This window comes from Nycticebus coucang, chromosome 12, assembly GCF_027406575.1.
Source record: "Nycticebus coucang isolate mNycCou1 chromosome 12, mNycCou1.pri, whole genome shotgun sequence".
In the NCBI taxonomy this organism is placed as follows: Eukaryota; Metazoa; Chordata; class Mammalia; order Primates; family Lorisidae; genus Nycticebus; species Nycticebus coucang.
In genome coordinates, this window is record NC_069791.1 from 107588379 (window position 1) to 107601930 (window position 13552).

The 13552-nt window shown below is 38.6% G+C and overlaps 1 protein-coding gene across 6 annotated transcripts in view; it reads left to right on the forward strand.

The window, feature by feature from the left end:
* Positions 1 to 13552, forward strand: part of ATF7IP2 (activating transcription factor 7 interacting protein 2) — a 243054-nt gene that overhangs the window by 52021 nt on the left and 177481 nt on the right. For 4 of the 6 annotated variants that reach the window (XM_053556334.1, XM_053556333.1, XM_053556336.1 and 1 more), the window contains exons 7-9: positions 2151 to 2224; positions 3886 to 3947; positions 4382 to 4448. The exons of 1 other annotated variant lie outside the window; for it this stretch is intronic. In XM_053556334.1, the coding sequence (XP_053412309.1) occupies positions 2151 to 2224; positions 3886 to 3947; positions 4382 to 4448 (203 nt within the window). The remainder of the gene's footprint in view (positions 1 to 2150; positions 2225 to 3885; positions 3948 to 4381; positions 4449 to 13552) is intronic. One more of the 6 variants, XM_053556335.1, reaches the window with a different exon arrangement.

The window sequence follows — 13552 nt, forward strand, 5'->3', positions numbered from 1 at the left end:
AGGCAAAAAGAAAATAGTCCTAGATAGAAATTTGGATCTATTCAAAGTAATGTAGAATGTCAGAATTTTCACATATATATTGGTGCATAGGAAATATTTTTGTTTTCATAAATTGTGTATATGTATATATATGATTTTATATACATATATATATCATGCTATTTCTTTCTAGTATTTTTGAGTACAGGCAACATCAATTAGAATTTGAAATTTTTTCTTTCTTTTTTTTTTTTTTGAGACTAAGTCTCAAGCTATCGCCCTGGGTAGGGTGCCTTGGCATCACAGCTCACAGCAATTTCCAACTCCTGGGCTCAAGCGATTCTCTTGCCTTAGCCTCCCAAGTAGCTGGGACTACAGGCACCCACTACAACGCCTGGTTACTTTTTGGTTGTAGTCGTCATTGTTTGGCAGGGTCAGGCTGAAATCGAACCCACCAGCTCTGATGTATGTGGCTGGCGCCTTAGCCACTTGTGCTACAGGCGCTGAGCCAGAATTTGAAATTAAGAAATAATATCATTTACAGTACCATCAGAGAACATGATAGACTTAGGAAAACACTAAGATACATTGAAAACCTAACAAGATGGGCAGTACCTGTGGCTTAGTGGGTAGTGCACCGGCCCAATATACCAAGGGTGACAAGTTCGAACCCGACCCTGGCCAGCTAAAACTGCAGTGCCAACTGCAACAAAAATAGCCAGGCATTGTGCGGACACCTGTAGTCCCAGGAACTCTGGGAGGCTGAGGCAAGAGAATCGCCCTAGCCCTAGAGCTGGAGTTTGCTATGAGCTGTGACGCTACGGCATTCTACTGAGAGCAACAAAGTGAGACTCTGTCTCAAAAAAAAAAAAACTAACAAGATATTATTGAAGAAGTTAAAACAAACCTAAATAAATGGTGAGATATGCAACTTTTGTGAGTCAGAAAATTTATTGTTAAGATTTCATTTCACCCCAAATTGTTCTTATACATTTAATGTGATCCCAATCAAAATCCTAGCAGGGTTTTTGGTAGAAAGTAACAAACCGATTAAAAACTTAAATGAAAATCAATGAATGATCTGGCTTAGACCATGAAAACAATGTATAAAAGAACGAAATTTACTATAAAGCTGTAGTTACAATGGTGTTGACATAGGGATGGTGGACAGACTAAAGAATACACATGTAGTCTGTTGGTTTACAACAAGCATGCCATAGTAATTTAATAGGAAAAAGATTTTCAACACATGGTATAATTATTTCTAGAAAATTTATGTATCTTTTTTTTTTTTTAAGACACAGTCTTAACTTTGTCACCCTCGGTAGAGTGCAGTAGCATCATAGCTCACAGCAACCTCAAACTCTTGTCTCAGCTTCCAAATAACTGGGACTATAAGTACCTGCCACAACGCCTGGCTATTTTTAGAGATGGGGGTCTCACTTTTGCTCCTGCTGGTCGTCTTGAACCCATGAGTTCAGGCAATTCACCCATCTTGGCCTCCCAGAGGGCTAGGATTACAGGCATGAGCCATCTTGCCCAACCTTTCATGAGGTTAATGAAATTTGTCTCAAGATTTTCTCAGCAAAATTATAACTTGAAATAGGAAAATGACAAAAGTGGAGTCAGGGTTTAAATGGTAGCAGAAGATGATCTGGCTCATAATCTGGGAGATATTGCTATTGTAGTGATATAATACGGGGTAGTGACAGTTATTTTTTATGGATTTATTATAGTCTTTAATCTTCAAGATTCAATGTTTCTTTAAATATCTTAATGGATTTCTTTCAGTTATATGTTTTATAAAGGCAAGTTTATGTGTTTAAGTGGTATTTGCATATTTTCTACATTTATGTCTGTTATATATTTGTACGTTATGTAGTTGGGTTTACTGTGAATAGATCCCTACTAAGTTTTATGGTTCTGTTATTGGTCATATCATTGAATTGGTAATACTTAGAGTTTTTTTTTAATACATTTAATGTAATCCCAATCAAAATTCTAGCAGCCAAGATAGGATTTGATTTTATGATTGCCATTTTCTCCCACAGTTGCTCAATAAAACATGTTAAGAAATGTTAAGTTAAAGGAACTCTAACCACTAATTACATGTCCATGACTGATATTACATGTTTAGTTTATTTTTGTTTTAAATTTTTTTATTATTTCAGTAACAATGATGATGTTATGTTGATTTCTGTGGAAAGTCCTAATTTGACACCTCCAATTACATCAAATCCAACAGGTATCTTAAGTTGATTAGAATATAATCTGTCAAATTAGAAAGTCTTAAATCAGTGTTTGTTTAAAATAAAGAACAGTATCTTCTAATCAAAATTTTTGTCTATTTTCAAAAATGTTTTAATTTATATCCTGATTAATATTACCTAAATAGATGATTTCTTAAGATAATTGACTTTTTTTTTTAACTTTATGACCTGTTATTTCTTTCCTGTGTTTAGTGACTTAGCAAATTGTAAAACTACTTTGTTTTCATGTACACTATTTTTAATTCCTTTTCCTGGCCTTCTGTTGGTGGTAGTGGTAGTTTGAGTTTTGTATCTTTATGTTTTACCTGTTAAGTTATCTTGGGTGGTGCCTGTGGCTCAGTGAGTAGGGTGCCGGCCCCATATACCAAGGTTGGTAGGTTCGAACCCGGCCCTGGCCAAATTGCAACAACAACAACAACAAAAAATAGCTGGCGTGTAGTCCCAGCTACTCAGGAGGCTGAGGCAAGAAAATCGGCTAAGCCTAACCTCCAAGAGCTGGAGGTTGCTGTGAACTGTAATGCCACAGCACTCTACCAAGGACAACAAAGTGAGACTTTGTTAAAATTTAAAAAAAAAAAAAGGTTATCTCATAGTCTGCTTGAGATTTAAGTTTATTTATTCTTTATTGTCTTTATTTTTTTAACTCTTGTTTTTTTATGATACTTTGTTCCTTTTTAGAGTTTGTATCTTATTATATTGACAATTTTTTAACTTTAAATTTCCAATGATAAGTTTTCTCTATCTTAAAATACTATCTTGTTTAGCTCAGAATTTCACATCCATACTTCTGTTTCCATTTCATTTTTTTTATTATATTGTAGTGTTTGCATCTTAATTTCCAAAAGCTTTATCTCCACTTATATAGCTACTTAATTGTCCCCACAGTTAGGACTATTAAAATTGTGAATCATAGCGTTACTAATGATGTGTTTTTTGTTTTTGTTTTTTTTTGTGGAGACAGAGTCTCACTTTATGGCCCTCAGTAAAGTACTGTGGCATCACAGCTCACAGCAACCTCCAACTCCTGGGCTTAAGTGATTCTCTTGCCTCAGCCTCCCGAGTAGCTGGGACTACAAGCGCCCACCACAACGCCCAGCTATTTTTTGGTTGTAGTTCAGCCGGGGCCGAGTTTGAACCCGCCACCCTCGGTATATGGGGCTGGCGCCTTACCGATTGAGCCACAGGTGCCTCCTGTTACTAATGATGTTAAACATACATTTGAGGTTTCCTGGTGTTTCCAGGAAGAGTGATCTTTCCTTAACTATGTCAGGCAATTTATTCCGAGGATGCTGTGAATAACGAAAAGTATTCATTTTCAAGAATATTTTCTCAAATGCTAATATAATTTTGAGATAGATTTCACAAAAGTTACTAATACAGTTGTAAAGAGGAGAAAAAAATTAGCTTACAAACCTTTTTTATAAACTCTATTGTCAATCTTTGGAATAGGTAAAATCAATTGAGTTACTTTTTATGATTATATAATTAGGAGTATCCAAGTTACTTTATAATTTATAATTATATAATTAGCATCCCATTCTTGGGTTTTAGCATTTATATATTACAAAGCCCATAAATAATTTAATAGTTTAATAAACTTATCAAATTTATTCATATTTTAATAATTTTCTTTCAGATATTAGAACAATTACATTGGGAAATTCCAACAATTCACCTAGTGCTGAGACTGAAGTTATGGTGTGTAATACTATCTTTCAATACTATTTCCTTAAATATGTTAGTCCTGGGAACTTTAGTGTTAGTGTTTGCTACATGTTGGATGATTTACTTTTGTCATTCATTCTTAGGAGATTCATTCTCTGAGAAATTAATGTCTGACTAGTTAGCCTAACCAGGTTCCAGTTCATCTTACAAACTGAAGGCAGACAGCTAATGATGGACTGATTTCACAACCATACTCATTTACCAAATTCGTTTAGACTTTACATAGTCATATTCTCAGAAACCATATAGTCTTTTATAAGAGCTTTGGTTTAATGGTAGAGTTAAACCATAAGGGATTTGGAGAATGTTCAATCTCTAGGTTCTAAATGTTATTAAAATTACATGTGTTTCATTTTAAAACGTTTTTAGCTGTTCAGGCAAAAATATTTTCTTAAACAAATTTTCAGACTGTACAGAAGAAACGTGCTTCTATAATTGATTTGACAAGAGAAGGCCTGTCCAACTGTATCACAGGTAAAAGATTTTTAAATATTTTTCTTTTACAAAACAGGGAGGGGGCTGGGCAATGTGGCTCATGCCTGTACTCCTAAAACTCTGGGAGGCTAAGAGGGATGAATTTTCTTGAACTCAAGAATTCAAGACCAGCCTGAGCAAAAGCAAGACCCCGTCTCTTAAAAAATAGCCAGCATTGTGGCAGGTGCCTGTAGTCCCAGCTACTCAGGAGGCCGAGGCAAAAGGATCACTTTAGCCCATCAGTTGGAGGTTGCTGTGAGCTATGATGTCACGGCACTCTACCTAGGGTGACAAAATGAGACTCTATCTCAGAAAAATAAAAATAGGGAAGGGTAACAACTCAAAACTCGCTAGACACACTTAATGGGTTTCTTTTAGTGTGTTAGTATGCATGTGTTTATAGCTCTATGCAGTTTTATCATGTGTGGATTTGTGTAACTGCCACCACAAAGTACAGGTGTTTATAGCCACCTACCTCTTGCCCCTTATCCCTAACCCCTGGTGACCACTAATCTGGTCTTCATCACTATGATTACGTTATTTCAAGGTGTAGCCTGGGCTATTTTTTTGTTGCAGTTGTCTTTGTTTGCAGCAGGCCTGGGCCAGGTTCAGCCTTGGTGTATTTGGCTGGCGCCCTAACGGCTGAGCTATTGGCACTGAGCCAGAATACACATTTTTTTTTTTTTTAAGTGCATATGAAACAGTGCATTAAAGTTGATCAGGTTCTGGATCATGAAACAAGTGTCAAAATGTTTTAAAGGATGGTAATCAGGCCAGGCACAGTGGCTTATACCTATAATCCTAGTACTCTGAGAGCCCGACGCGAGTGGATTGCTTGAGCTCACGAGTAAAGACCAGCCTGATCAAGAGTGTGACTCTGTCCCTATTAAAATTAGAAAACAGGAAAAAAAAAATTAGCGAGGCTTTGCAGATGCATGTAGTCCCAGCTAATCTGGTGGCCTAGTCAAGAGGATCACAGAAGCCCAGGAGTTTGAGGTTGCTGTGAGCTACAGTGATGCCAGAAAGTGATACTCTGTCTCAAAAAAATAAAAATAAAATGATTGTAAATTGGCCAGTGCCTGTGGCTCAGTGAGTAGGGCGCTAGCCCCTTTCCTGAGGGTAGCGGGTTCAAACCCAGCCTTGGCCAAACTGCAACAAAAAAATAACTGGGTGTTCTGGTGGGTGCTTGTAGTCCCAGCTACTCGGGAGGCTGAGGCAAGAGAATTTCTTAAGCCTAGGAGTTGGAGGTTGCTGTGAGCTGTGATAAAGTGAGACTCTGTCTCTTAAAATAAATAATATCACCCTGACACCAAAACCAGGAAAAGACCTAACTAAAAGAGAGAACTTTAGACCAATTTCACTAATGAATATAGATGCAAAAATTCTCAACAAAATCCTTGCCAATAGATTACAGCTTATCATCAAAAGTCATACATCATGATCAAGTAGGTTTCATCCCAGGGATGCAAGGCTGGTTTAACATACGCAAGTCCATAAACGTTATCCACCATATTAACAGAGGCAAAAATAAAGAACATATGATCCTCTCAACAGATGCAGAAAAAGCATTTGATAAAATCCAGCATCCTTTTCTAGTTAGAACACTGAAGAGTATAGGCATAGGTGGCACATTTCTAAAACTGATTGAAACTATCTATGACAAACCCACAGCTAATATTTTACTGAATGGAGTAAAACTGAAAGCTTTTCTGAACTGGAACCAGACAAGGTTGTCCTCTGTCACCTTTACTATTCAACATAGTGCTGGAAGTTCTAGCCAATACAATTAGGCAAGACAAGAAAATAAAGGGCATCCAAATGAGAGCAGAGAGGTCAAACTCTCCCTCTTTGCTGATGATAGATCTTATGCTTAGAGAACCCGAAAGACTCAACCACAAAACCCTTGGAGGTCATCAAAAAATAGTAATGTTTCAGGATATAAAATCGGTGTCCACAGTCAGTTGCCTTTGTATACGCCAATAACAGCCAAGAAGAAAGGCTAATTAAGGACACAACTCCCTTCACCAGACCTCAAAGAAAATGAAATACCTAGGAATATACCTAACAAAAGAGGTGAAGGACCTCTATAAAGAAAATTATGAAGCCCTAAGAAAGGAAATAGCAGAAGACTTAACAAATGGAAGAACAGTCCATGCTCGTGGCTGGGAAGAATCAACATTGTTAAAATGTCTATACTTCCCAGAGCAATGTGTCTATTCAATGCCATCCCTATTAAAATACCAACATACTATTTTCAAGACTTGGAAAAAATGATTCTGCGTTTTGTATGGAACCAGAAAAAAACCCTGTATACCTAAGGTAGTTTTTAGTAATAAACACAAAGCTGGGCACATCACCATACCAGATTTTAGGCTGTACTACAAGGCAATAGAGGTTAAGACACCATGGTACTGGCACAAAAATAGGAGACATGGACACTTGGAATCAAATAGAAAACCAGGAAATGAAACCAACAACTTAAAACTACCTAATCTTCGGGGCTGCACCTGTGGCTCAACGGAGTAGGGCGCCGGCCCCATATTCCAGAGGTGGCGGGTTCAAACCCAGCCCCAGCCAGAAACTGCAAAAAAAAAAGAAAAAAAACTACCTACCTAACCTTCGATAAAACAAACAAGAACATACACTGGGGGAACGACTCCCTATTCAATAAATGGTGCTGGGAGAACTGGATATCCACATGTAAAAGACTGAAACTGGACTTGCACCTTTCTCCACTCACAAAAATTGATTCAAGATGGATAAAGGACTTAAATTTAAGGCATGAAATGATAAAAATCCTCAAAGAAAGCATAGGAAAAACACTGGAAGATATCAGCCTGGGGAAAGACTTCATGAAGAAGACTGCCATGGCAATTGCAACAACAACAAAAATAAATGGGATTTAATTAAACTGAAAAGCTTCTGTACAGCTAAGGAGACAACAACCAAAGCAAATAGACAACCTACATAATGCGAAAGGATATTTTGAATATTGCATATTTTGAATCAGACAAAAGCTTAATGACTAGGATCTATAGAGAACTCAAATTAATCCACATGAAAAAAAGCCAACAATCCCATACATCAATGGGCAAGAGAGATGAACAGAACCTTCTCTAATGAAGACAGACGAATGGCTAGCAAACACATGAAAAAATGCTCATCATCCCTAATTATTAGAGAAATGCAAACCAAAACCACCCTGAGATAACATCTAACCTCAGTGAGAATGGCCTGTATCACAAAATCTCAAAACTGCAGATGCTGGCCCGGATGTGAAGAGAAAGGAACACTTTTACACTGCTGGTGGGACTGCAAACTAATACAGCCTTTTTGGAAGGAAGTATGGAGAAACCTCAAAGAACTCAACCTAGACCTCCCGTTTGATCCTGGAATCCCATTACTGGGCATCTATCCAGAAGGAAAAAAAACCTTTTTATTATAAAGACACTCGTACTAGACTGTTTATTGTAGCTTAATTTACAATCACTAAAATGTGGAAACAGTCTACATGCCCCTCAATTCAGAAATGGATTGGCAAGCTGTGGTATATGTATGCCATGGAATACTATTCAGCCATTAAAAAAATGGAGATTTTGCAGCATTTGTATTAACCTGGATGGAGGTGGAACATATTATTCTTAGTGAAGCATCTCAGGAATGGAGAAGCATGAATCCTATGTATTCAACTTTGATATGGAGGACAATTAATTACATGGTGGGGTGTGGGGGAAGGGGAGAGCAGACGGAGAAGGGAGGGAGTGAGGGAAAGGAAAAGAAAAAGAAAAAATAGTGACTAATTCTCACATAAATTGGATTTAATTTGACCAAAGTACATTATTTAAACAATAATTTTTTTTTTTTTTTTTTGGTTGGAGCTGGGTTTGAACTCACCACCTCCGGCATATGAGGCCGGTGACCTACTCCGTTGAGCCACAGGTGCCACCCCTGAACAATAATTTTTAATTCAACTTGTTAATATATTGTTTGGAATATTTCATCCTTATTTATAAGTGAAATATGTTTATAATTTCCCATTATAATAATATATTTTTCCCAATTTTAATAGGTATTTCCAGATAAAGTAGAATGATTTTGAAGTATTTCTTCTTTTTCTATTGTCTATAAGATTTGGCATGATCTGTTTTTGAAATCATCTTCTGGGTGGCGCCTGTGGCTCAGTGAGTAGGGCGCCGGCCCCATATACCGAGGGTGGCGGATTCAAACCCAGCCCCGGCTAAACTGCAACCAAAAAATAGCCGGGCATTGTGGCGGGCACCTGTAGTCCCAGCTGCTCGGGAGGCTGAGGCAGGAGAATCGCTGAAGCCCAAGAGCTAGAGGTTGCTTTGAGTCCTGTGACATCATGGCACTCTACTGAAGGCGGTAAAGTGAGACTCTGTCTCTACAAAAAGAAAAAAAAAAAATGAAATCATCTTCTATTTTTATTTATAAAATAAATATTTATATTAGAAAAAAGGTTTGGGCTGCACCTGTGGCTCAGCGGGTAGGGCGCCGGTCCCATATGCTGGAGGTGGCGGGTTCAAACCCAGCCCCGGCCAAATTAAAAAAGAAAAAAGGTTTAAATTGAACAGTATAAGTTTTTATCACATGTTAATAAAAGAAAACAAGTAAGTGACATTTCATTGTATCTAAGGGGTTGACAAGCACAGGAACATATTCTCAACATCATTAGGAAAATTAAGACAATAGTAAGATACTGTTACATATCCAAAGAAATGACCAAAATGAAAACAACTGAAAATACAAAGTGTGGGTGAGGATATAGATCAACCTCGGATTCTCATGATTTTCAGGTAAGAATATATAAAAAGGTAAAAACACTTTAGATGTAATTTGGCGATTTCTTAAAATACTAACTTTTGCTTTACTATGTGACTATATTCCACTCTTCAGTATTTACTAAAAGGTAATGAAAACCTATATTCACCATAATGACTTTTACATAAATGTTCATAGTAGCTTTATTTGTAATAACCCAGAACTAGAAATAGTCCAAATGCCTGTCAACAGGTAATTGGATAGATTGTGGCTTATCTATAAAATTAGACACTAAATAAAAACAAATTTTTTTTTTTTTTTTTAAGACAGACTCTAGACAGTCTCACTCTGGCACCCTGAGTAGAGTGCTATGGCATCATAGCTCACAGCAGTCTCAAACTCTTGGGCTTAAGTGACCATTTTGCCTCAATTTTTAGTAGAGACCGGGTCTTATTTTTTTTTTTTCCTTCCTTTGGGGACTATAGGCACTTGCTACAAAGAGCAGCTGTTTTTCTAGAGATGGCGTCTCGCTCTGACTCAGGCTGGATTCGAACCTATGAGTTCAGGCGGTCCACCTGTGAGTGCTAGGAATGGGGTGGAGGGTGGTGGTGATGTCTTGTTTTGGCTCAAGCTGGTCTCAAACTCCTAAGCTCAAGCAATCTACCTGTCTTGGCTTCCCAGAGTGCTAGAATTTATAGGCGTGAGCTACCATGCCCACCCAGAAACAAAATATGGATAAATTTCAGAAACATTATGCTGGACAAATGAATCGTACATGGTGTATGATTCAGTTTATGTGAAATTCTAGAAAAGGCAAATGTAATTTTTAGTGATAAAACACAGTGGTTTCATAGTGCTAGAAGTGAGAGAGGGATGGTCTGAGAAAGGGGTACTAAAGAAATTTTGGGTTGATGACTATTCTGTGTCTTTATTTTGGTGATAGTTTGACAAAGGTTTCACAAACGTACACATTTGTCAAAATTTAACCTAATAGGCCCAGTGCCTATAGCTCAGCGGCTAGGGTGTCAGCCACTTATACCTGGGCTGGCCTGTTCAAACCCGGCCTGGGCCAGCTAAACAACAATGACAACTACAACAAAAAAAGCCAGGCATTGTGGCAGGCACCTATGTCCCAGCTACTCGGGAGGCTGAGGCAAGAGAATCACTTAAGCCCAAGAGTTGGAGGCTGCTATGAGCTGTCACGCCATGGCACTCTACCGAGGGTGACATAGTGAGACTCTGTCTCAAAAAAAAAAAAAAAAAATATATATATATATATACATAAACTTAAAAAGCCATGTTTCCTTTGTTGAGCATTCTTATAAAATCAAAACAAAGTAAAAACCATGTTTTGGCTGGACATGGTAGCTTAGTTTATAATCAGAGCACTTTGAAGGGCCTAGGTAAGAGGATTGCCTGAGCCCAGGTGTTCAGGGTTACAGTGAGCTGTGGTCCTGCCCCTGCACTCTAGAGCGGGTGACAGAGCAAGAAGATGGGTATGTCTGTCTATGTATCTATCTATTTGTCTGTCTGTCTACCTTCCTTCCTATCTATAAATATTATCTAAAGCCATTAATGGATCTTTCCCCTTAACATCAATTTTTTAAGATTTTTAAAGAACCATTTGTATTATGTGTTAGCATGGGTAAATATGTGTCTACACATGCGTATACATACATACAGCAAAGGATCTGGAAAGTCAAACACCAGAGGATTAGGTTAGGTTGAAACCAAAGACTGCAATTTTCACCTAGCTGTTAAATGAACCTTAAAATAATGATGTACTCATTACTGCTCCTTTGAGAATACAATACAACCAAGACACCGTTACACATTTTTATGTAGATGCAGATAAAAGCTGGAGAATATTTATATAACAGGGGATAAAAGTCCTGTCTTTATCTCTTTTTGAAGCAGAGTCTTGCTCCGTTGCCCCCGGAGAGTGCAGTGATGCAATTTCAGTCTCCTGAATTCAGCCTCCCCAGTAGCTGTGAGACTACAGGCACTAAACATAACACCCAGGGGTCTTGCTGTTATTCAGGCTGATCTTGAACTCATAAGTTCAAGCGGTCCTCCCACTGCAGCCTCCCAGAGTGGTAGCATTATAGGAGCCACAGTGCCCAGCCTCTTTTGTCACTTAATCATAAAGTTGAGTATTAACCTTTTTTAATTTGCAGAGGGGCTGTTGACTTACTGCTGTGAAAGAAGGACTGTTATTTATGGAAAATTATATTTGATAGGATTTTTTGGTATTAAACTGTTGACTTGAAAATTTAAAGGAGGTTATTAACAGATTTTTTTTAATGGAGGATAGGGAATGGAAGAGGAGGGCGGGAGGGAGGGAAGAAAGATTTGGCATCAGTTCTTGACCTGAAGATCATGATTTTACAAATCTAGTTCTAAAGGGCGGCACCTGTGGCTTAAAGGAATAGGGCGCCGTCCCCATATGCTGGAGGTGGTGGGTTCAAACCAAGCTCTGGCCAAAAACTGCAAAAAAAAAAATAAATAAAAATAAAGAAAGGGCAAAATCTTTAATTAAAAAAAAAAAAAATCTAGTTCTAAAATTAAACCAGGACTGGCCTGTGGCTCAAAGGAGTAGGCTGCCAGCCCTATATCCCTGAGGTGGCGGGTTCAAACCCAGCCCCGGCCAAATACTGCAAAAAAAAATAATAATAATAATTTAAACCAGTATAAAAAGGCAGTACAGATTCTCATAGAATTAAAATCATTACTTCTTCTGGAAAGTTTTTTTTGTATTGTTTTGTTTTTGGCAGTGCCCTGGGTGGGCACAAACCAGAAAAGACTTTTTTTTTTTTTTTTTTTTTTTGTAGAGACAGAGTCTCACTGTATCGCCCTTGGGTAGAGTGCCGTGGCGTCACACGGCTCACAGCAACCTCTAACTCTTGGGCTTACGCGATTCTCTTGCCTCAGCCTCCCGAGCAGCCGGGACTACAGGCGCCCGCCACAACGCCCGGCTATTTTTTTGTTGCAATTCGGCCGGGGCTGGGTTTGAACCCGCCACCCTCGGCATATGGGGCTGGCGCCCTACTCACTGAGCCACAGGCGCCACCCCGGAAAAGATTTTTTAATGCCAGTAGATGGGGAGACTAATAATTTAACTTTGAAACACAATGCAGAATCTTACTCATCCTTGTCAGTCATAAGAAAAATAAGTGGCTAAGGTGCCGGCCACATACACCAGAGTTGGCGGGTTTGAATCTAGCTGGGGCCCGCCAAACAACAATGACAGCTACAACCAAAAAATGGCCAGGCGTTGTGGCAGGTGCCTGTAGTCCCAGCTGCCTGGGAGGTTGAGGCAAGAGAATTGCATGAGCCCAGTAGTTGGAGGTTGCTGTGAGCTGTGATGCTATGGCACTCTACCCAGGGCGACAGCTTGAGGCTCTGTCTCAAAAAAAAAAAAAAGAAAGAAAGAAAAAATTAAAGAAATTTCATTTGGAAGATTCATAAAGTACATTAGTTATGTCACTGAACACATAGTGAACCTAAAATGGTTTTTATTGCTTATTAGATATGTTGAAATATCTGGACCTGTTAGCTACCCAACTCTTAATACTTTCTGACATGAAACTCCTTTTCTTAACCATACTTACTCACTCTCCACAGATGTTTTTAAACTTACTTACACCCTTTTTTCCTCCCTCACAAATACTTTTTCTCTGTCCATTCCCTAACTCTCATCATCTGTTTCTCTCTTTTCTTTTCTCTTTCTCCTTCCTCCCCCTTCTTTTCCTCAGTCCGCAATTTATACCTGATTCTGTCTAGACTAACATGGACGCCATCAGTAGAGATTTCTTGTCTTGTCTTTTCTATTCTTTTTTTTTTTTTTTTTTTTGAGACAGAGTCTCACTATGTTGCCCTGGGTCAAGTGCTGTGGTGTCCATAGCTCACAGCAACCTCAAACTCTTGGGCTTCAGTGATTCTTTTGCCTCAACCTCCCAAGTAGCTGGGACCACAGACACCCACCACAATGCCCAGCTATTTTTTCGTTGTAGTTGTCATTGTTTGGCAGGCCCGGGCTGGATTCGAACCCACGAGCTCCAGTGTATGTGACTGGTGCCCTAGCCGCTGAGCTACAGGTGCCAAGCCAGTAGAGATTTCTTTAACTGTAACTTGCATGACTTTTAGTTTGAATTCCCAGGACTTGTGTGTCTCATATATTTATACATGATTATAAGTGGCTCTGTTTGTGGACATCCTTCTTGGCTTACCAGAAGAGAATTTGCCTCTAAGGTCACTGAGCTGGGATCCCTCTCCTATGTGCAAATGTACCTAGTTCCATTTGCATAATGACCAAAGTGTTTACT